Below are 23,496 nucleotides of genomic sequence, written 5' to 3'. Positions count from 1 at the left end.
AACTCTTTGTGTTTTTATTGGATAAAGGTAAATGAGCATATCCAATCATATCGTTTTACGCTCGGATCGCTATCTACGGACCGTGAGCGCAGCGATTGGAGGCGCCCTCGTTGTGTTCAGTCTGAGGGGGACCATACGATCCTGCCCACTGCCGACTAAGCAGTCTAGCCTAGGCTGCAGTGCAGCCGAAATGGGGGCATGGCCCCATGCCATATATTAGGCAAAAAAACTAACTCACTGGTTAATTTAACGTTAGTCACCAAATTAAAGCATTTGTTGTAGGCTACTGCCTGGCTTCCCGTGCGGGAGCACTTTCATACAGAGGGCTGCGTTAAACTGCTAGGTTTAGTTACTCGAAACAGTTTAAAAATCCATCGCGTCGCTTGCGTGGAGGTCCGCTGTGAAACTTCGGGTGAAACGGGACAAAAACAACAACAGAGGCTTTAACCGTAAGTTCGCCTCCACATCTAAAAATCACTCGGTCGTTGTAAACCAAACATTGGCGTTAGCAAAGTTGCTAGTTAGCCTAGCTGTCTCGGTGAACGCTACCCGCTAGCTAACCTTAGCTTAGCTAACCAAATAACGTTTGGCTAAGTTTGGCTGTCCTACATGTCACCGTGACTTAAACCACGATAGTGGTACAGGGTTAAATTACAACTGCTTAGTTTGCTATTTACAAGTTAACAAACAGCAGAGCTAAATGGCTATGTAGTTGTAAGCAACTTACTGCACCGCTAGATAGGTTAGCTAGTTGGCTCGACTGTTTGGTTGTTTACACAGTTCTGTCTGAATATGGACAAGCAAAGTGGATCATATTAGACGACCAAAATGCCATTTTAAACAAGTGTGTTGCTCATAGCAGCCCTGTAGGTTTGCTGGCTAGATGTCGGTCGATATAGTCAGCCAAGCTAACTAGCCAATTCTTTGTTCACGAATCTTGCTTCTAAGCATAAAGTGGTGCTGTTAAAACTACAGTTGACATAGTTACGAAACTGCAGTCACTGGACTTCCTTCGGGGCAAAAGATTCGCTCATATTAGCAATTTACAAGTAAAATAACTCGCAAAATTAGCTAGATACGCTTTATGCAGACAGCTGAACGCGAGTTGAAATCATCTTAAATGCTTGTCTGCAAGCTAGCCAGCCACCTACACAGTATGCGGAATTTGATAAGCAGTTGTTTAGCGTGATTAACGTCCAGTTTCCCTTAAGCTCATGGGTTGTACTTGTATCCTTCAAGGAGCAGAAGTGCAAAATTAGCTACCTAGATGCCATAGTGTCTATAAAAAATATGTGCCAGACGGCATAATTTCATCAACGCGTGGTAGTCGGCCAGAATGGCAAAGCGAGACGAACACACAGTTCCTCGTTTTGAACACGATTCCGAGTTTTGAATTCAGACAAGAACGTTGATGCTGTCAATTGCAATAATGTCAATAGACTGACGGCAGATCAAACATTAATTTTAGGACTATATATCTTATATCCCAGATTTTGCCGTATATTTTACAGAATTGTTTTATCCCAACTTGACACGGGGATCGTCTTGGTTATTGATTTGCAAGGCTCTAGCAGCTGTTGGTTGCATGGATTGCACAGTCCTAAATATAGGTAGCTACAAGGATAGATGAAGTCATGCATCCGGTCTACGACATGGCCATGTCTCTCTTGCAGGAGAGTTGTTGCAGTAGGACACTCGCACACGAATCCGTCATTGTCCCCCATCTTAAAATGCTCAATGCACACACCAAGGGCATGATCATCTTCACTGAAAATCTAACCGTTTGACGAGACACCCGTCTCTTTTGTCCCGCAGTGTTTTCTCCTTTAATCCACTGCAGTACAAGAGCTATTTGTGCAGACAATCATGGTAAGCCTTTTCCTTTCATATAAAAATCTAGAAAATAAAATATGCTGCTATACTAAGATAGATAGCAGTTAATATTAAGATTTTTAATGCATTTTAATGGGAGATCTGACTTTTTTGGGTGTTCTTTGAATTATTTTGATAGTCTTTGTCATTTTAGCAATTTTTAATGGTCTCCTGAACAATTCAGCTGTTATGTATCTATTTACATGTCCTTTTGTTAGAATTGCTCTCGTTTAGTCTAGTTCTCCAGCAGTACCAGGTACTGTTGGTCTTTGTGTTGGCGCTGGTGCTAAGCCCTGCCTCCCTGCTCAGCTGGAGCCGTCTCAATGGAGGCGTGTTTTCCAGAATCTGTCTGTGCTGCAGCAGGCTGAGGGTTCATCGGGTTTGTGCGCTCACAGTGGCGGGTTGAAATGGGGAGTGGCGGCATGGTGGGGGGGGGGAGGGAGAATGTGACCTCATTTGACTGGACTTTGGAGGTGCTCCAAGCTGCAGTCAGGGAAGTGGAATAGAAGGGATTTGAACAGGTGCCCAGCCCCACTATTGTGACCATGTGGGCTTGCTTCAGACGTGAACGTGTTTTTGCATTGTTATTTCTTGGTCTTTTGTGGGGAAGACTTCTAAACCCTGTCTGTTCAGCTGGGTTGCTGAGGAATGCCATGTTGTGCATAGAACAATAGAATACTGTCCTCTTGGATCTGGTTTTGATAACAATCGCCTAATTTCCTTAAATAGGGGATCAAATTATAATTAGGATTCATCATCCTAATTTGACAATTTATGCAGATGTGATTGAAGAATGTTGCCCACTTGAACCCGTGTTGGGTCCTAACTTGATTTGCTTATATTTGTCCTTTGGGCATTTTTATGCATAGACAAAGAAAAGCTAAGGGCAAATATTACTGCATTAGGTCATTAGCAACCTTTTTGTTTTTTGACATGGGATCATATGAAGGAATATAAAGTGATTGTCAATACTACTCTCCAGTTTTTCTTCCTCCCAGTGCTGTATCCTGGCCTGTTATTGAGAACTGTTTCTTGGCATACTCATTTCACATGGTGCTGCTGTTTCTTTTAAAGGTTCCTGCTTCAAAAACAGACTAACAGGAGCAATGGAGGATCCCCTGAGGTACGTCCCGTCCTTTTGAATGCTGTGCAAAAAAAAAAAAAGTGCATGAAATCAAGTTCAAATGGCTATTAGGTTGGAGTAAGGCCATGGAGGCCATTGGCTCACTCCTTCTTATCTCTCTCAGGATTGGACGCTGGGTCCCTGTGCTGGCCAGGATGCAGAAATGCTGCCATGAAAATTCAGCATTCCTTCCGCCTGATGTGGGCTAGAAATAGTCTCTCCATTAACATTAATTGAGTGGGGTGGGGGTGGGGGTGGGGGGATCATCTCCCCACCCCCCATATATATTTTTTTTGTTTTCTAAATTGTGTACATCTTTATTTTTTATGGTATGTGGTAAAGATGAATTATGACCTTGGGGCTGATTTTATTTCCCCATGTGTATGATTTAATACTATGTTAGAAGCGCTTGGGACTCTAAGCCTTGTTGATAAGCTCAAGTTTTTTGGAGGAGATGGAGAAATGCCAAATGACACAAAGCACCTCGCGACAGGCATGACAGATTGGAGCTGTAAAAGACCCACACGTCTGTGTTGTTTACAACCTCCATGGGCAGCCCCAACCCCCCCCCGCCTCCCAGGGGCCGAGAGAACCTGCAGCAGCATGTCACCCACTTGACCACACCCCAAAAAGCAGGATCCTTTTTATTTCAGCATTTGTACCGTTCTGTAGCTCCATGGACCTGCCAAGGACCAAGTTTTTCTTTTCCATATTTGTAGTATCACTGCTATGGGCAAATATGCCCACTAACCAAATACACTTTCTCTTCCAGCTCACAAATCCCTGAATCCTAAATTATGCCAGACCGTGAACTCATTGAGTTAGTTGGTCTCTGTTACACTGGTTCTCCCGCCGTTTCAGATTCAACTCTGCCTCCACTCTACAGCAACTGATCTGTCTCCACACACTAAACTGCTCAAACAATACCTACTATCTCACACTCTACAGTATTTACTAAGGCTAAGAGTCCCTAATTCCCATGCAGTTAGTAGAAGCTTTATAGTACATAGGGTGTGCTTTTTTTTTTTTTTTTTTTTTTTTTAATTATTATTATTTTTTTTATAAAGACCTTGTTTTAAGGTTTTTAGCTTCTTTTTTTTTCTTTTGCTCTGCCAGTATATTAAAGTGTAATCATGTGCGTTGTGATATAGAAGTAGCTGTAGAAAACGCATCGTTTCCTTGTGGTAAGTGATTGAGATGCTGCCACGGATTTGAGACACTGATGAATGGTGCTATTTTGGACTGTAATCTGCTCCTTGGTAAGGTAGCTAAGATGGTTTTTATTTCATATTTTAACGTTCAGAGGAGGTGTTGGTTCTTTGTTGTATGGTTGTCGTAACTTGGTCTGGATTGACTCCCCCCCCCCCTGTTGTTTCTCTGCGGCTTTCTCATTGGATTTCAAAGGATGGACGTTACAACAAAAACAAACAAGCAAACAAAAAACCCGAACAGTTTTCTTTGAGGAGACAATCTCTTGCAATTTTATGACCGTAAAGACAGCGGGAGCAATCACAAAACTGCAATTAAACAGTGTTTTCCCTTTAAGGTTGAGAGTTAGTATGAAGGGTTAGTAGCCCTTCTTGGCATTAGTAATTTTGGCAATAGCAAACCATCTGTGAACTCTTTGTCTTTGATATAGTAGTGTCAAAGATCTGTGTCTAGGAGTGTATTTCACATGGTTTAGCCATTAATTACTTTAATTCAAATATACAGGAAGTCAGAAAAGGTATTGTTGCATAATGTAAATGTTGCTATTTTAATATTCTTTGCAGTTGAAATGGAAGTAGATGCCTTGGAGGTTGGGTGGAGGTGGGCTTTTTTTAAAGCACTCGTTCTCTTTCTTAAGGCGCATGAATACTCTTTTACCCAGGGAAACAGCAATGTATGTTGTCTGCCTGAGGGTTATTCCACAAAGCAGGATTTGTCAGTTAACTGCATAGCTTGGTCACCCAGATACGGTTGACCTACGGGTGGCCTGCTAATGGAGAAATCTTGCTTTGTGCTGCGCCACCCCATGCACTGGTTGCTCCAGGGTTACTAATCTGGCTGCATATTCTTTACCAGCTGGTAATTATTGGATGCTTCTGGGGTTCTGTATGGCCTGGCAAATGAGATCCCAGCGCTCAGTAGCCAAAATCTGATCATGCTTTTGTTCTGGGCTAAAAATGTAGCACTGATGAATGAGTCTCACCTTTTTAATCAATGGTTTTATGGATGAGTCGTTGGTTGTTTTGAGAATAGAAACCAAAACAGCTTTCTATTTATTCTTTTGGGTAATTGAGTTCAGTAGCAAAGTATTATTATTCAGTATTTGCAGTTTTGTCTTTGCTTCCAGTTAACATGTACTTTTAACAATCCTAATTCAATGACCAACTTGAAAGCCCACGTCAGTTTCTTTGTCTTCCGTTTTTCCACTATAGTGGGAACTTTCCCAGCTTCTAATCCTTCTCTAGTGCTGATAGCATACCAACAGCATGCTTTCTGCTTTCTGCTTCTGTTTTTTGTTTTTTAATTTTTCCCATCTTGATGCTAATTCTGTTTGCGTTATTCAGGTATGCCAGCTGTCTTGTAAATAGCGAGTAGCTTAGTATCGACATACCATAGCAAACTCTGCCTATGTAATAACCATTGGTGTAAAAAAAAAAAAAAAAAAAATTTGTCAGCTTGTGATCGATAATGATGCACTATGTATTGTACAAGTAATTTTGGCAATTTAAGCAGTAGATGAATAAATATGCAAGCTCTCTTTGTCTTTTTGTTGCGTGATTCATTAGCCATACTATGACTTTCAGATATGAGGAAAAGTGAATACCACCACTTAATCTCACCCTGTTTTACATATCACACATAATATCCAAATTATGATGAGTCATATGGCAAACTGTAGGCCTTGTGATGTTTTGGTGGAAAATGAAGGCTGTAATGAATTATTAGCCTCATTACACAAACCCCTATATGGTGAAATTGTGGTGGAAAAGAGACCTTTCACAGCTGCAGTCACATGGAAACTGCAACCAAGGAAATTCCGGTGTTGGGAATGCCTCTGGACACAGGCCACTGAGGCCTGAAACTCTGTATTCTAACGGTTATTCATGGAACCCCAGTCTTTTTTTTTCTTTTTTAACCATATTGTTCTAAATGCTTTCCAAGTTTGAAAAATGCTAGTAATCAAATGCCTTAAAGGGTCATTTATATAAAACCCTTTTATGAAATGTCATGTGTTCAGCTCATTGGCCAAATGTCTGCCCTTTTAATTTATATCTAGAGGTTTGAATATGAATTTGAGTACTAAGATCTGTCTCTCTGCCTGAATTGACCAAGTAAATATAACTTGGATAGCTGTCTTGGTTTAAATCTGAATTGTGCCCAACCTTATGTTTACTCTATCTGCTCCCTCCATAAAAATACCTTTCATGCATTACCTGATGGGTGTTAGATGTTCACATAACATAAATGCTTTTAACCAGTGGTGTGAGGTGTTGGTTTCTCATTGGGCCATTAAGATGGATTACATCAGCTACATTAAGCTGTAGCAGTTGAGGCCTTAATTAAATGATACCAAGGTCTCAAGGCTCATATGATTATATTGATTCTCAAATCAGATTGATGGGACATGTTGTAAGAAAGTTCCACATCTTTGATCAAAGGGCCAAGGGTTTAATGCAGGGGTTCCCATCTCTTCTCTTTTAGAGCTACTATCCCATGTACTTGAGCTCTTTTGTTAAACACCGTTTCTATCTGACTAATATTTAAGAGCTGGGAAATGATTAAATTGGACAGGTGTGTTGAACTAGGGTTGAAGTTAAATTCTGGAGAACAGTAGATCTCTCGGAAGAAGGTCGGTCAGCATTAGCCTACAGCCGAGGTTCTTCAAGATCTCCTGTGGGACCCTGAGCCAGACCAGGTTTTTGTTCTGTTCAAGGTTTGTCCTTAACTAGGTAATCAAAAATCATCTGTTGAGGTGCCATCACTCAGTTCCTTACTGTCACTCTTGGGGTCCCATAGGATTTCACCCATTGCTGATGTTCCTGCTATGGTGCACCTGATCAGCAGATCAGATAATGGTATCAGATTAGATAATGGTGTACCTCATTAATGGTTTCAAAATTAGTTCATGAGATGATGCAAAGAAGGGAAAACCCTTACCCTTAAATTGTCTCCAGAACCGTAGGTGAGGAACCTTGCTATATGGCCAGTTGTAGAACACACAATGAGCATTCAGTCCACTAATGTGATTAGAAGTCTTCTCACAGGAAAGGGATGGTATCCTGTTTACACAATTCTCTGTGCTGGAGGCTGTTGTCCTCACAAGCCCACAGCATATTTTCAGGTCAGCAGATACAGAAAATTGTTTGCATTCCTGTATGAATTTACTGGCAAAAGTAGAGACAGGTTGAAGTAGGCACACATTCTGGTGAAACCATGCATAAATGACTTATCTTAAAACTTTGCAACTCTTTCATTATAAAAGAAAGAAATGAGATAATGAACTTCAGAAAGGGTGTGCAGGAGCGAATGCTAAATGTTCTATCATTATTCTTCAAAGTTTGAAGTTTGATTGTAGGGTCTGAAACAAAAAAGGGAAGACCAGATGGGCTTCAGTCATGCAAGATCACAAGCTGTATGTGTGGGAAGGAGTCTGTCCAAAACCCGAAGCAAAGTTTGAATCTCTTCTCTGTGGCCTGCACCCCTCTCCACACTGTTTGAGGTGTGCTAGTGCATCTGGCATGCGTACTGTGACCTGCCATAACACACACAACTGTGATACAGCTGTAGCTTCGCTGCAGATGTAAGTCAGTTCAGCGCACTGGAACAGCCAGTGGCATTGAACAGGGATTAAATGAACACACCTGGCAAAACAGCATTGCTGGCTGTCATTTAAGACGACACACCTTCGTTTTCACCTCAAGGACAAAATCTTATATGCTTGTGCTTTGCCAGACCAAACATGTTCATTGTGTAGACTAAACCTAAGGATGTCGTAGAGCGTGTGGTAGATCAAATTGAAATGAGGACACGTAGTACTAAAGTAAACATCAACCCAGAGGCCTTACCAAACCAAATCTTTGAGTGACTGAGTAGTGTGAGTGAACAGTTAATACACTAAGGGGTGAAGTTGACATAATGGTAATTCAGGCATATGTTTATTGTTGATGATTGTATTGTTGTTTATTGTTCATGATTGTATGTCTTAAATCCATGAAACTAGACCCGTTATGGCTAGCTACAAACTATTACCTATTAGGAGACACGTTATCAGTAGTGTTATGGAACAAAATTATATAGAGTCTTTGTTTGAACAGGTTGAAGTTTTCATAACCATTACATGGGTTTGAATTTTAGATTAAAGTATAGTGAAACCTGTACCTAGCCTGTTATCCAGCATTCACTTAGTTCACTTAAGATCTCTAGAGAAGAGCTTGGATAAAACAAACATTATAATTTTAATAATGATTCTACAATTACATAAATTCCTATCCAATAGCCGGGTGTTTTTACTAACAATATTCACTTGCTGTTATAACCATCAGTTAAATTACCTTATTTTAGAGATTGGATATCCATAAAGATGATATTTTCTCTACTTGTGAGTGGTCTCTTATGGCCATTGAATAAATCAGCAATTGCTAAGAGCACTTAGAACAAAAAATGAGAGGGAAAATTTATTTCCCATTAAACCATTTTGACATCAGCTAGTGATATGACACCCTCTACTGGTGGTAAATTGTAGACACAGAGGTGTCACGGAAAAACCCAGAGTATTCAAAATGTTAGAGTGACAAGAATCTTTATTGACCATAAGTGACTCTTCGGCTCAGCAACAATAAACCACGTTCAGTGATTTTCTAAACAGCAGAGAAAAAACACAATACAAAAAGAATACAGCAGCAACATTTCCTACAGCAGAGAGAAGTCCTTCTAACATCAGATGACACAAAAGTGATAATGCAAGCTCTTTCCATGATAACGTCCATGCTATAATGAGTTCAAGAAGTATTTAATACTGTATAAAATTGATTTTGAAATCATTGTGGTGTCTATGCCGATGTCTACCACCAAGATTGTGCATTGTCTGCTATATAAATGATCAGTTATCCTTCATTTGATTGTCAGAATGTATGTGGACGTAAAAATATGTTGCATGGTTCTAATGATCCAGTTAGTCAGAATGATAAGACCGCTACACCTTTTTTTCTGCACTGAACATGATGCTTAGACAGACTTATGGCATAAACATAGCTATCTTAAAGTTCTTTAGAAAGGAAATGAGCTCCAAGTTTGGAGAGCCTTCATCTAAAAGTCCTGAATACTTCCATGTCTCAGTATACTCTCACAATATTCCACTCCTTCCTTGCATCTCCTCCCCTAACCTGTGACACTCCTGTGGTGAAAGGAGTTACATTTCGTTCCTGGTCCGATGGCCTTGTGTGGTCTTTGCTGCCTTTCTGCTGCCTTTTGTCTCCTGTCCGGAGCTTTCTGATAGGTCGTCTTTTGAGCCATTCTTCTTCTGCAGTGAGAAAAACAAAACAGATGGATTTAATTGGCTGTTTGAAACAGCTTACATCTCATCCCTCTGAGCGTCTACCTGCCCAAACTCTGATCACGTCAAACCACTGACTGCTGCTTGATCTGCATCTGTCTGGAAAGTTAAAACATCGAAATCATAAAAAATATCCAGTATTCTGCTCATTTTACAATATTCACAAATTAAACTGTAGCAATATATTGCATTTTGTATTGGAAGTGACACCCCTGAATTTGAAGTTATCTGCAGTGTTAGTTCAGTGTTTCCCAGGTCTAGTACAATTTGACACTTTTACAGCTGAAAAATTCAGGTCATTTGCTGATTCCCCACAGGTGAAGAATCAAGTGAAACTGAATCGGGAAAATGTGAAACTGTGCAAGGCAGTGTTCTGAGGACCATTTCGGTGGTGTGACCAACCTGTGAGGTGGTGGTACTGGACCCAGGAATGTCTGCAGTGCGAGTAACAGGAAGTGGGGGTACCAGATCAGTTCGAGAGCTGCAGGTAAAGAGAAGGTTGTGAGGGGATGTCAACAAAACCCAATAGGAAACTCTGACCTCAGTACAGTGATGCCGTTGGTATGATTAAATCTCCTTCAATACAGTACATTTTTACTGGATCATATAGTTTCTTGTGAATGACCAAGGAAGTTGCGAGCTAGGCAAAACTGTGGCCAGACTTACTTGACCTCGGAGAGGACAGACCGCTCTCCATCAGAGCAGTGTGAGCGACGGTACTGACGGAAGCTCCGTGGGGAGTGAGAGTGCCGGATGCGGATGGGGTCGCCTTGGGTTCTGCAGTGAGATACAGCGTGGTTACCTGCACTCTGGGTCTTCAGTGAAACTAAATATTGTGCTCCTTATGTGCCATTGCTCGCCTATTTCACAGGCTGTTAAGAACATTAAAGGTATATGAAAGGTTGCTTTCGGTTAGAGCATCTTGAATCATTTAGGTTGCCTTCTGAACACCTTTGTTGGTTGAAGAATACAGAAGAGGGGGAAAAATGACCCAGTTTAGCTTACCATTTTAGGCAATATATCTGATCGTCTAGATACTTGCAATCTGTAGTAGATGAAAATAAGAAGCTTTGAATTTCAGAATATGGAATGATGGTTTGGGGAAAAAAAGCCTCCCAGATGCCTTCAACATGTCACTGGTACCTGGTTAGTTGATTCCTGAAGTACTGGGACTGAGATGTATATTGTGTATACTCCGAACTATCTATTAACTAAAACAACAAAATATAACTGGAGCCCAGATGGTTAAAAACATCACCAAGGCTTAGGTGACCTTTGGTGACACACTCTCAATATGATTCAACAATGTATTAATGTATCAGAAAAAATTCTTATTGCAAAGACAGACTTTACCACACCCTGACAGTGGGGATTGTGGAACCTAAACTAGCATCTGTTACCCAACCCAAACCATTCCAATGGCAAACCAGTCCAGTAGGCACAAATGAGTCCTAGATGTGACATGTCCACTCACTCTACTTTCTTGTATGGGATCTCCTTCAACTGTTCTTCTGTGAGGCCGGAGGGATCCACCAACTCTTTTCTGTATTAAATGAACCATTACAGACATAAACTCCAGCCCACAGTAGAAGGATTGAAAGTCTACGTGGAGAGTAAACTAGTGTACGGAGGCCGTAGAGGAGTAGTTTGGGCATGACTTACTGAATATGCTTCCATAACTGCTCCTTAGCTTGCACATCAGGACTTCTTCTACAAAGAAAAAGATCCAGACAAAGGTCAGGATACACAGATAGTGGCTCACAGAAACGTCCAACCTGCCCTTGGACGGGTAAAGGATGCCCAGTCAGATACTAACGATCTGGAACGATGGCGTGAGCGCCGATGACCCGCCTCGTTCGGGGTTTTCTCTTTCTGCCTGCGAAGCTCGGCCTCCCACTGTGGACCAGAGTCCACCATCTCGTTCTCCTGACGAGATCTGTAGCAAGGCCACACAATTTGGTGTGTGTGTGAGAGAGAGAGAGAGAGAGAGAGAGAGAGAGAGAGAATAGAGAGAGAGAGAGAGAGAGAGAGAGAGAGAGAGGTATAGACCGAGAGGTATAGACCCCTCCTGTCCAAAAGGGAGTAACTACAGGGTGGTGGAAAAAAGCTATGATCCTGTGGGACCTCCAGATCCAGACAGACAAACTAGTAATGTTGAAAGCAACCAGACAGTGACAGTAGGAAAAATGCAAAAATAGTATGAACATAGATGTGCCAATCCCAAGTGATGGAAACTTTCAAAGGAGGGAGTGTGAAAAGAAATACCAGGGACTGACAGAGGAAAAAGAGAAAACATTGATGGCTAACACAAAACTTTACAGTTTGGTGGTGATAGGGGCATTTGGGGCTGTGACCCCTAAGATGGAGGTGTGACTACAACAAATCCCGTATTAAAAAATAAATAAAAATCATGTCTCTCCTTTCCAGTGGGTGGTCATATTTTTTTCCCTCACATTCAGGTCTTGTACCAGAAGCCTGGGAGTTTGAGGGTGCAGTGAAGTTTTTTGGCTGATTGTGACTGGGGGTCATTGCCACAAGTGCCCCATCACCACTGGGACAACCCTAGTGTTATATATATTTTAACATACACATAAATATACATAAAATACAAATATATATTGATGATTGTCTTATGATATATGCATGATATATGCATGATATATTCATGTGTCCATAACTATAATTTCCACATGTATTTAAGTGTGTATTAAAAGAATCCAACCAATACTGGTTCATTGGTCAAAACAGGTAACTCACAAAAGAAACAAGTAAAAGTTGAGCCAATGTACACAGGGTACAGATTCTTTAAACCACCTAGGACACAATCTCTCTTCTCTGCCAGTGTCCTAAAGTGTGTGAGGAAATTCCTTACCTGTTCCTCTTTTTACGATGCTCCCTGTTTGAATTTTCTGACTCACTGCCACTGCTGGTGTTGCCACGGGAACGTGACCTGGGGGCAAACAGAAAGGGTCAAAAAGTTGACAGGAGAGCAAAAAAGGAAACAGAGAGATAAAAAGAGATTAAGTTGAGGTGTAGTTAAATGAGGGAGGGGGGAGTGAGTTTAGCCACTACGCCAAAACAGAGTGAGTTCAGGTGTAGAAGTATACATCCTCAGTAATTAGGAGTGCCGGGGGGCTGCGCGGGGTGCTGTGGGGGGGGGGGGGTAGTCATAATAGAATTCCTGAAATTCAGTCTTGCCCCCACAAGATTCTCAGGGGCCCCGTCTGGCCAACCCTGTGAAAAATATTTGGACGTGCCATTGTTGTAATTTATTGCAATTTATCCCAAAGCTAAAATTATGTCATGTTAAACTGTACCAGTTTGCTGTTGTTTAACACTGTTGTGATCAGGGTACATCTGCTGAAACACCTTGCAAACTGGACCAGAAAAGTTTTTGCTAAGTACTTTAAATCACATATTTAGCTCATGGATTAAAGTAGGAATTAGAGTATTAACTGCATTAACTGTATCACTGCACTATGTGTAGCCTGTTTGGATGATCGGGGTTGGGAAAACACAGAAAAACAATTACTACAGCCCTAAACATCAATATCAGGACTGAACTACAATTTGCTCACTGGAAAAGTCATACAAAAACATGCTGTCATGTCTTTGTTGATTTTTAATGAACCTTTCTTTTGAAACACACCTGCACACCTTCTTTTGCAGAGATTTAAATAAGTGAATGAGGCAGCCTACCTTCTCCTGTGCTGTTTGTTGGCTGCGTCCTCGTGACTCTGGCCTCTCCTACAGGGACACATGATTGGAGCAGGGATCGCTTTAATCAGGTCACACCCAAACACTAATCTGATGCTGTGAACTTTTGACACATTGAAACCCCACCCAGCCCCGCCCCCACCCTGCCCTCAACCCGCCCTCTCTCTATTAGCAACTTCATGCACTCAAGCTTCAGAGGGAGCAGATTTATTTATTTATTTATTCAAAAGGTTTCTTTCATCGTTGCCTAGCATGGAACAGGATCTCCTTGGATCTTGCTCAGAAGCGTGAAGATCCAGGAAATTCATTATCAGAATCCCTTCTTCCCTTCCCAGACTAAAAGCGAAACCCAACAAAATAGCAGAATGAGGTGCAGTGAATGTTTGTAAACAGAGCAAAAATTAGAACTGATACATGATGGGTATTAAATGTCAAAACAGTTCCATTATTTCCATACTGCTTCATTTTAACAGAGCTGGATGCAACAGAAGAGTTTTCAGCTCCTTGTATTTGTATTTTTAGTACAGTTCTTGTAGAATTTGCTATTTATTTACTAATCGGTTATGCTCAATCACCTTAAGGACTTAAGGAAACTAAATCTGCATTTTTTCTTCTGGTTAGGTTAATCTTCTTCTTCTGGGCACACAATGTAGATATACAAAGTGTGTTGTGAATACCAATTCCAAAGTCCAGAAAATTACTAATTTATTTCATCATACTTTCTCCCTTTCTGATGTAAAATGGGCAGGCCTTATGTAAAGCTGATGTAAAAGGGGTGGGCTTTATGTAAAGCTGATGTACAATGGGTGGGCCTTATGCAAAGCTGATGTAAAATGGGCGGGCTTTATGTAAAGCTGATGTAAAATAGGTTGGCCTTATGTAAAGCTGATGTAAAATGGGCGGGCTTTATGTAAAGCTGATGTAAAATAGGTTGGCCTTATGTAAAGATGATGTAAAATGGGCGGGCCTTATGTAAAGCTGATACCCCTCCCATACAATTGCCCTTTGCCCATTCCCTCTACCACTTTGAATCTGAGCAACCAAGCTAGTAAGCAAAAGTTACTTAGCGAGCGGCCTTGTGTGGTGTGAGTCCTGGAGGTGGCTCTTCTAGAGGCTCGCGCATGCTCTGTCTAACTGAAACCTCCGTTGTAAGGTTTGTATACATAGCTCAATATACTGTGTGTGTGTATGTGTGTATTATATATGATTCTACGCAGACCTAAATTTGATTTTTTAGATTCCCCAGTTTCAGTCAAATCAGGCCAATACTGCATCTTGTAGATAAGTTAATTCTAAATTTAAGAACAAATTGGAATTTAAATAAATTCCCAATCTAATCAACTACAGGAAAACACAAAGGCAGTCAGTGTCTATTCAGTTTTTCATGGTGAATGGAGCTAGCTGTTTGTATCTAAACCTACAGTTTCGCTTTCTTTCAGACAGTCATCACCTGGGAATGAGGCATATCTGGTGCCTGAACCTCAGAATTATTTGTATCAGTAACCTCATTGGCAGGTTCTTACATGCAGGGCTGTATGACTGATTCTCCTGCTTGCTGGCTGTGGGTCTGTGACAGTCAGCTGTCAATCAAACATGCTCATTGGAATATTAGGGCCACGCCCAGCCCATTCTTACCTAGGTCTAAAGAGTTTGGTTGGTTTTTGAGAAGGGCTTTTTTTCATATTTCTGTTGTTCGTTTCTAATTGAAAATTTATACAATATTTATTATAACACTAGTTTAGTATGATACAAACATTTTTACTATTTTATAGTACGTTCCCAAGGTCTTTAAACAATAGCAGTGAAAGCGCTGTTCCAGTAACTTTCCACTAGAGGGACCCCGTGCGCCTCTAGTATGTTCATGGCATGTAGTGTGGAAGTGGCCTTTTAGCGCATCCGTCTCTGTGTGTAGCGTCACGCCACTCAGTCTCAGGCCCCACACGCGCACTCAGGTGCCAAACTCACACGCGCGCCTCACCTGTGCCTGGCTGAGCTGGCAGCCTCGTTCTCACTGCCTCCGGAGGGCGAGCGTCTGCGTGCAGCGGGGAATTTGGGCGATTTGTTCCGCTCGCTGGCGGAGCTGTAGAGCCCTCTGGGGCAAAGTGGAGAAGAGACAGACTCTTACAGAATAAGCTTCACGGCGTGGAATAGCAGCTAAAGCGTTATATCGCAAACAGCTGGTACATGTTTGGGAAGCGCGTCTTGTGTACACAGATTGCTGCTATAATAGCTAATTAACACTTACGGAGAGTGATTTTGCTACATTGTTTTCAAACAGCTAGGAGGGGAAATCTACTCAACTGTGCTGTTTGATCCATGCATTAGCTTGCGGCGTGTGCTTGTGTTTGTGAATGTTTACATGCATTCAAGTAGGATTATCATAACTGTTAGCCTTTAAACACAACCTCTAACAGTACTGTACCTCTGTGGTGCATTCGTGTCCCAGGGAGCAGTGGGCTTGCTCGGCTGGTCCTCGGAACTGACCTCTGTCTTGGACAGTTTGGGGCTTGAACAAATGACAAAGTCTTTAAAGTCATCCATACTTATGAAACAAATGGTAAGAAGAGGTAGTCCCTTCAAACACAAAACTCTGTAGTCTCTGTGCCTATTAGGTCAGTACCTCTTGGCTGGTGAGAACGCTGTGGTTTTAGCCTGGCCTTCACCGAGGGAATTTCCTGGCTTTGCGACTGATCTACTCCCATTGTTCAGTCCTAGAAGACGGTTTAAAGGGGTATGAGTGCTATTCCACTCAGACTACTGTTTCATTTCCACAAAGCAATACATCATCTGCCCTTGGACTAAGTTACACTGTCACTGGAGACGTGGACCTTGAAAAATATCACATGATCTGTCTTCTCAGGCTAAGATCCAAGTGGATATGATTTATAGCAACAACAGAAGCAGCAGATCCAGGCCAGTCATCTTAAACTGGGATTACCGGATCATCTGTTTTCCCTTTTGTTTCAAAGTGATGTCCCTGCTGCCCTGACTTTTGAGGGAGGAACAGGCGAAAGGGGGTCTGAACAGGGTGGAGATGAATATGGCTCATGTGTTCTTTGGCAACACATGACTTTCTAACGGCCTTCTACACACCCTGCTGCTGCACACACGGTCCGTGCTGAAATTCCGGTTTTATCCGAGTGCCATGAGCTTTTTGTTGCCAAGGCTGGTAGCAGGCACATGCACGTGCGCTTGGGACAGGCAGCAACTGAAGCGAACCTAATCTCCCAACTCTGAAGTAATTAACGCGGGCGGAACTGGAGCGACTCCACCTCCACGCATCAAACACAGAACTTCTTTCGGAATGCGGATGTCTTTCAAGCCAATTCCCCCACACTCTGTGTTAAATAACCAGATCTGGGCAGATGAAGGGAAGCCGTTCTCAAATGTTCACGGTCATGAACGGCGGCTATGTTTAAAGGTGTGGCGGGACACAAGCGGGGACTAATGTCAGACGCCTGCTCACCCGCTGGCTGAGCACTCCTCTTGGGGTAGGTCTTGCTGCGGGTACGTACCACCTCCAGGTCCGGCCTGGGCAAGCCCACAGACTGAGCTCTCCCCATCTGCAGGGCGGTCTTCCCACTAAGACAAGTAACACAGAAGCCACAGAACTAAGAACTGTTCGTCCTTTGGAAACTCCTAGGAATATCTCAATGGACCTTTTCCTTATGATTTAGTATTAGCCTACAGTGAAAAAGTTTTTCTTTCTTCTTTTATTTTTCCTCATTTTTTAAGGATTAGGGCATAGTTTAAATAATATTACATTATATTATCATCATCATCATCATCATCATCATCATCATATTATTATTATTATTATTATTATTATTATTATTATTATTATTATTATTATTATTATATTACATTACCATATTACATGCATAACACCAAGTGTATTAGATAACTGAACAAATATATAGCATGTAAAGCATACTGTATGTTTAAAGGCTAGGAAACGAGCATTAGAAACAATACATAAACCATGAAACATGAACAAATTACTGCATTCTTCTGTCTCTTCTGCATGCAAAAGCTGTATCACGGCTGTATTATTCAGGTACCCCCTCTTCAAGACGATTCTCTAGAGCCTCAATTTCAGCTCAAGGACATCAACTGACTACATTATTAAACGTGAACACGTTTATTTCACTATCAGAAGAGACTAGATGTTCTCTCCCACACTGTATAACAGGTGTTCTGAGTGAGATGCACCATAGATGTCGAGATGAATAACTATTACTAACCTGTAACGATGCCTAGAACCCAGAGAGCCCAGTTTAGACAGTTTTCTTGTCAAGTTGTTGGAGTCGTTTTCTGGCATTCTACAAAACATTTATAACAAGTGTATGTGTATATATATATATATATATATATATATATATATATATATATGTATATATGTGTGTGTGTGTGTGTGTGTGTGTGTGTGTGTGTGTGTGTGTGTAAAGAGAAAGCAAAAGAGGGATGTACTATGAGATATGATTATACTGCAATTATACTATAGTAAACCTAAAATATTAAACAATTTAATCTATTCTGTTCAGAACAAGAAACCTCTGGCACTGAATTATCTAAAAATCTAACAAAAGATACTGGAGCACATTGTTTGTAGACAAAGTACATTTACAAGTCCAGGCTGGATCACTAATACTTGCCTTGTTTTGAATTGCACAACTAAAACCAATTTTAAAATAATTAACATCTACTGCTATATATAGAAATAAGTCTCTGTAAGCTTCTCAAACAGAGTCCAGCTGTGCAGAATGGTACTTTAATGAGGCAAATTACAGGCTAAAAAACACCACAGAGAGCGTTTGGCCGTCATTAAAATTCATAGCTTTAAAGAACAGCTCTGGAAGAAAAGAAAAAAAACATCGCTTAAGCATATAGCAAAAAAAAAGTCAAGAACTTGCACATAATAAAAGCCCTGAGCCCCGCCTTTTGCTATGTTCTTCTTATAATAATACTTTCATATAGATTTTATAACTTACTCTTTTAGATTGGCACTGTAGGCATATTCATTAAAATGTCTTGCAAGATACTCCATGTTTTGCTGAAACCACGGTGGACCATTTGCATGATGTGCTTAAAGAAATTATGTTCCAAAAATGCTGACAATGTTAACATTCCAAAGAATTAGTATTAGTGCCTGCTGTTCTATTATTGGTGCTAATTAGCATGTGTGATTCAGGGCTGGCTCATCTCTGCACAAGACAAGCTGTATTAGCCTGGCAAGCACTCCTCATCTGGTGTCTTCAAGACGTCTTTCACTGTTTGTAGCTTACACTGACCTAAGAAACAATCAGTGCAGATCGATGCTACTTCAGATGTGTCACAACTTTTGACACAAAGTGTTTATTTTTTCTTATATCTGATCTTCCAGCACACGATTACAAGTAACTGGAATAAATAATGCCAATTCTGCAATCAATTAAAAGCAAAAGTAAAGTCTTTGACATCTGGTGGGCAGAATTCCTAAATGGCATATATACATTTTTATTTTATTTTATAATTTTCCTTGATGTTCACTTATAACATTTGTGTGGCTTTGTGTTCCAAAAAAAAAAAAAAAAATGTACATGACCATTTTCAAACCTCTCTTTATCCCTTATAATTAAACAGGCTTTTTCTGTTACTGCAACTTTAAGGTGGTTATATGATAAATGAGCTTTGTTCTGATTGGCTGCCCTGTATTGTGCCTCATTCCAAAAGCACTTAGATCTGAAACACATCTGACAACCACAATATAAGTGGGTGGGGCTAAATTGCTTATAGGGTGAATAAGGGGAGATATGCAATTTTGTTTGTTCTTTTGACAACAGAAAAACAATGCTTTCAAACAATGATTTTTGCATCTTAGATGGACTGGGGAGGTAAACAGTGTGTTTTGAAACTTTAACAATATTTACATATTATTTCAAAATTCTTCATTCCATTAAAGGAAATGGAGTTTTCCATGAAATGGCCCTTTAATATTTATCCTGGTGTCAAAATACTGCCACTTCAAGCAGAAGCCTGTCACCTGTGCCATCTCCCTCTGCTTCCTGACCCTTCTGCTCTCAGCGTCCTGGAGCTGGTGAGGTTTCACACACAGATTAACAGTGGAAAGCCTTAAGCCTCATACATTCTGTGTCTTATAAGAGCCTTTTGTCAAACAATTTGATTGTGTTTCAAGTCTGATTACAAAAAAAAAAAAAAAAAAATCCCACCAGGTGCCACTTGGGAATATAAAGGTTGAGAGGAAGTGAGAGTGAGTGTACAGGCAGCTTTAGCTCAAAGGAAAGGCCTTAGCAACAAACCTGGGATCTAGAGTGGACTTCTCAAGGAGCGCGAGTTGATAGAGGAAGTGGAGTTGAAGTTAGAGTTGGATAACTAAGAAGTATTACATCTTGAGTGCATTTCTTGGTGAAATGATAATGATAATGGCAAAAAATGAAAAGAAAAATGTCTGAAGTGTTCCCTCTTCATACTTAATTGGAAACCCTACACTGGGACAGAATCACCACAATGTCATCTTGGCTTGTCTAGTAATGTCTAGAAATAATTTTGACAATGGCAATAAATATAGTGAAATCTGCTTAGCTGTGCTGGCTCCAATCACTTGTCAGTAAAAATCTCTGCCTTAACCCTCATGACCATCCAGATAGTCTGTCTCCCAGCGAAACCTTTATTGCAAGTGGTGGTAGCTAGCTAGCTAAGCATTTAGACATCACAAGGAAATACCATTTTGGCTTGAATTTGGGGCTAAATAATGGCCAACCAAAGTATTTAGGTTTTGGTAGGCAAGGTCTTGTTTAGTTATTGTTATTTAAAAGTCTTTGTGGTTATCATACCAAATCACAAACCTTTTTTGCCTCTTGCAGACCCCACTGTGTGCATGGCAAAGTCCTATTGCACACTGTTGTCTTACCTGAAGAAGGTGTGGTGCTCCACACAGCACTTCCAAAGGCTCTTACATGCTGCCTTGCTGGGAGCTTCAAAGAAGAACGATGTTTCGCTGCACTGCGAAAAAGGGCCAAAGAGAAAACCTCAGCTGGAAGCCCAGAGCTCACGTTTTAAGACTTGGTCCTTGTCATGATCTCACCAGAGGGTCTCACTGGATTGAATGCATGGGGTCACTAAGTGCAAAGTCTTTAGCGATCCAACCATCTCACTGCATATAAAGAATAATCTGGTCACTAGGGGAGAATGTGTATGAGTATTTTAGTAAAGTCTCAGATGAAGCCTCATAGTAGTTGTAGTCTTGGGTCAACAATAGGTTTTTTTTAAATTTCAACATAATAGCAGGGAAATTTTTCCTTAGGTAATAAGCATTTCGTCATGTTACAAGATGATGTTGATGGAGGGCTTTAGCAGGGCAGAAGGAGGATTCCCGTGAGAATGACCTCAAAGCTTACCACCGAAACTTATACTTTTAGAAAGTAAATAGAAGGCACAGAAGGGTTCATACACCTAATCGATTATTGGTTTTAATAGTTGGGCAAATGTGTGTTTTGGGGGTAAAAAACCCTTTTAGTTTGTTGTCTAGATATTTCTTACTGGGTAACTTACATCTTTCCCTAGAACACGCAGCTCGAATTGTGTTTCCTTGAAAAAAACCTTTGTAATTCTTGGCCTGAAAAAGTAACAGGGTCTAATTTAGCAATTAAGTTTCATTTTGAGAGTGTTTGTATGGTAAGCATTATTTCAGATTTAACAAAGTATTTCATATTTCATACAATATTTTATATTTCACACAAAAAGCTCAAGGCAAAATAGACTAATCTACTTTTCTAACCATAGCCACCATCTGCAGAAGGCAGAATCTTAACTCTTATTTGCAGTGCTAAATTAACCAGAGAGTAAATACTGTATATTATATATAAATATTACAGATGCTAATCAGGCTTTATATATGGAATCTCAACCAAATATATCCTGTAGGAATAAATTGACCTACCAGAAATACTTGCCAACTAGGGTTTTATTTTTGTAAACTACAACACCAACTGGTGTCAACCCAAGGAAATATTCAGACTGCTTTTCTCCCTAAAAAATACAAAAGATAAAGGTGATTTAAATTTAGAAACATAATATAATTCAAGTGAATATGTTTTACTTAAATTTCTACTCACAAATACAGGATGAAGGTCCACGCCATACATCTCCAGTGTTTTGGCAATACTTAAATAATTGATCTCTGCTTCAGAAGGTTTCTGACCCCTGCACAGAGAAGTTCACTCATTATGAAATACCACTGAGTCACTTATCTCATGGAAAGTTATGTCTCGTGTAAGTAGATAAAGATGAACTATACTATGGGAATCCAGAGTAAAGCTTGAGTATTACACATTATTTCACTGCATGTCCACCATTTCACTGCGTGTTGTACTGTGTATGACTATGTATGTGACAAATAAACCGAACTTGAACATTAGGACTACACGGTTGGATTGTGATATGTCTTGCATTACACTTAAACACATAGGTGGTTATTGACCGACCTGTATTATATTACTCAAATTATTATTATATTACTCAAATTATTTAGATTTGTTGGGTCAAATCTATCTATCTATCTATCTATCTATCTATCTATCTATCTATCTATCTATCTATCTATCTATCTATCTATCTATCTATCTATCTATCTATCTATCTTAGCAGGCTCTATTGCGTATTCTATATTAAGTATACAAAGTTGCTAGTTCAAGCCCCACCACCACCAGGTTGCCACTGTCGGGCCCCTGAGCAAGGCCCTTAACCCTCAATTACTCAAGTTGTGATAATTGTAAGTCAGTTTGTATAAAAGTGTCAGATAAATGCTATAAATGTAAATGTAAATATTCTAGCCTTTTATGACATCAGATGTGATGGTAAATTTTAGTTGTCTCCTTGCAGAAAAATACAACCTTTTAAAATAACTGCATCGCTAGCTTCACAAGCTACACATAAGACGTTTGTTCAAACTTGTTCTATGACTGCAAATCATTAACTCAGTTCCCCTCAAAAAGTAGACTCTGACATTTTTAGCATTCTTTCAAAAATATTCAGGTAACTACTAGGCTGCAAAAGTATGCCTTCCTATTACTGATTAACATGCACTCAAATATAGGTCACACACAAAAAACCTTGCTCCAAATAATAGAAAAAGAAATACCCAGATTCCTGCAACCATCATTTTTCACTCCATACTGAAGGCTCCAGAGACCCATTTCCTTAGCACAAGTATTACACCGTTCACAGAAAGGGTGCATTTCGATCCCTGTGTGTAATGGAGACTCCTTATGTGGTCACTCTCATGACTTAATCCACTCTTTTTGACTATCTGACATCTCTTCACTCAGCCCATAACACAGCAGGTTAAGACAGATTGGGGCCACGGCAGGGCTACGGTATAATCTGTATGTTCGTGGCACACACAAGCACCTCCCACCCCTGCTCCCCTATTCCCAGCATGCCCTCTTGGTACTGGCAGGTTGGGTCAGTGCGCAGCCGCTCTCTAAGGAGAGGCTGTTGTGGGGAATGCGGGGGACGAGCCGGGTGGCGCGATGACGGCAGATGCCCCGTCATACATTTTTTCTGCTGGAAACGAATATGGTCCGGGTCCGAGTTTAAGTCTCCAGTTATAACGGCGCCGGGCACCGTGCAGAGCTGGACACCAAACTGAGACCCAAACCCTTTGGCTCAATCTTTGCAATTCCTTCCTCTTTCTCTCTCTTTCTCTATCTTTTATCTCCCTGTTTCTCTCCCCATTCATTTCTCTCCCACATCCCCCTCCAATCCTCCCACATCAGAACTCTACAGAACTTAATCTGGTTGTGACTCTCAATCTCATGACCCCGCCCTTCCTTGGGCCCTGTCATTCCTCCATGTGGCCTGACTGCCTCTATAATGAAATGTCTCCGCGAGAGGCTGCGGAGTGTCACTTCATCTATCACTAAGACAGTGGAAGCAGGAGGACTCTACAGCCACACCTCCTCTCACCGGCGGCTCTGATGCCTACCCTAACCAACCAATCACTCATCAAACGCACCTCATCAGCTTCTCACAGGGCACTCAACAAGCAGCTTGCCAGTAATCATTCAAAACTGAAGGCAATTTGGAAAGCTGGAGAGGAAATGTAAGTACCAGCTGGACAATGAACGTGACAGTCATGAAACCAAGCCATACACACAGAGTACAAGGCAAATATTGACTCATATCAAAGCAAACACATACCAAGTGCGATCTTAAGCACAACAAAACCCTTCGGTCACCACCA

The 23,496-nt window shown here is 40.8% G+C and overlaps 1 protein-coding gene and 1 long non-coding RNA gene across 4 annotated transcripts in view; one reads left to right on the top strand and one right to left on the bottom strand.

Annotated features, from left to right (window-relative positions):
• Positions 1-103: 103 nt before the first annotated feature.
• On the top strand, positions 104-5,745 carry LOC113573317 (uncharacterized). The gene is made up of 4 exons (XR_004777080.2): positions 104-449; positions 1,816-1,869; positions 2,947-2,995; positions 3,120-5,745. It is a non-coding gene; the product is annotated as an uncharacterized LOC113573317 (long non-coding RNA).
• Positions 5,746-8,766: 3,021 nt separating this feature from the next.
• epb41l4a (erythrocyte membrane protein band 4.1 like 4A) overlaps positions 8,767-23,496 on the bottom strand; it is a 29,861-nt gene continuing 15,131 nt past the window's right edge. The window contains exons 7-23 of one of the 3 annotated variants that reach the window (XM_035535204.2): positions 21,368-21,455; positions 21,193-21,281; positions 20,805-20,868; positions 20,164-20,255; positions 17,498-17,575; positions 16,720-16,835; positions 15,874-15,964; positions 15,676-15,759; positions 15,232-15,345; positions 13,236-13,283; positions 12,409-12,486; positions 11,353-11,472; positions 11,199-11,246; positions 11,011-11,079; positions 10,203-10,313; positions 9,939-10,017; positions 8,767-9,503 (exon numbers count right to left, since the gene is read on the bottom strand). In XM_035535204.2, the coding sequence (XP_035391097.2) occupies positions 9,393-9,503; positions 9,939-10,017; positions 10,203-10,313; positions 11,011-11,079; positions 11,199-11,246; positions 11,353-11,472; positions 12,409-12,486; positions 13,236-13,283; positions 15,232-15,345; positions 15,676-15,759; positions 15,874-15,964; positions 16,720-16,835; positions 17,498-17,575; positions 20,164-20,255; positions 20,805-20,868; positions 21,193-21,281; positions 21,368-21,455 (1,480 nt within the window). In that variant the 3' untranslated portion in view covers positions 8,767-9,392. Of the gene's footprint in view, positions 9,504-9,938; positions 10,018-10,202; positions 10,314-10,541; positions 11,080-11,198; positions 11,247-11,352; positions 11,473-12,408; positions 12,487-13,235; positions 13,284-15,231; positions 15,346-15,675; positions 15,760-15,873; positions 15,965-16,719; positions 16,836-17,497; positions 17,576-20,163; positions 20,256-20,804; positions 20,869-21,192; positions 21,282-21,367; positions 21,456-23,496 lie in introns of those variants that run through there. The other 2 variants (XM_035535206.2, XR_014118719.1) reach the window with 2 other exon arrangements.

The sequence above is a fragment of the Electrophorus electricus genome, chromosome 19 (assembly GCF_041902795.1).
Source record: "Electrophorus electricus isolate QZ-2024a chromosome 19, ASM4190279v1, whole genome shotgun sequence".
NCBI lineage: Eukaryota > Metazoa > Chordata > Actinopteri > Gymnotiformes > Gymnotidae > Electrophorus > Electrophorus electricus.
Note: the sequence above shows the minus strand (reverse complement) of the source record. Positions and strands in the feature narration are given on the sequence as shown.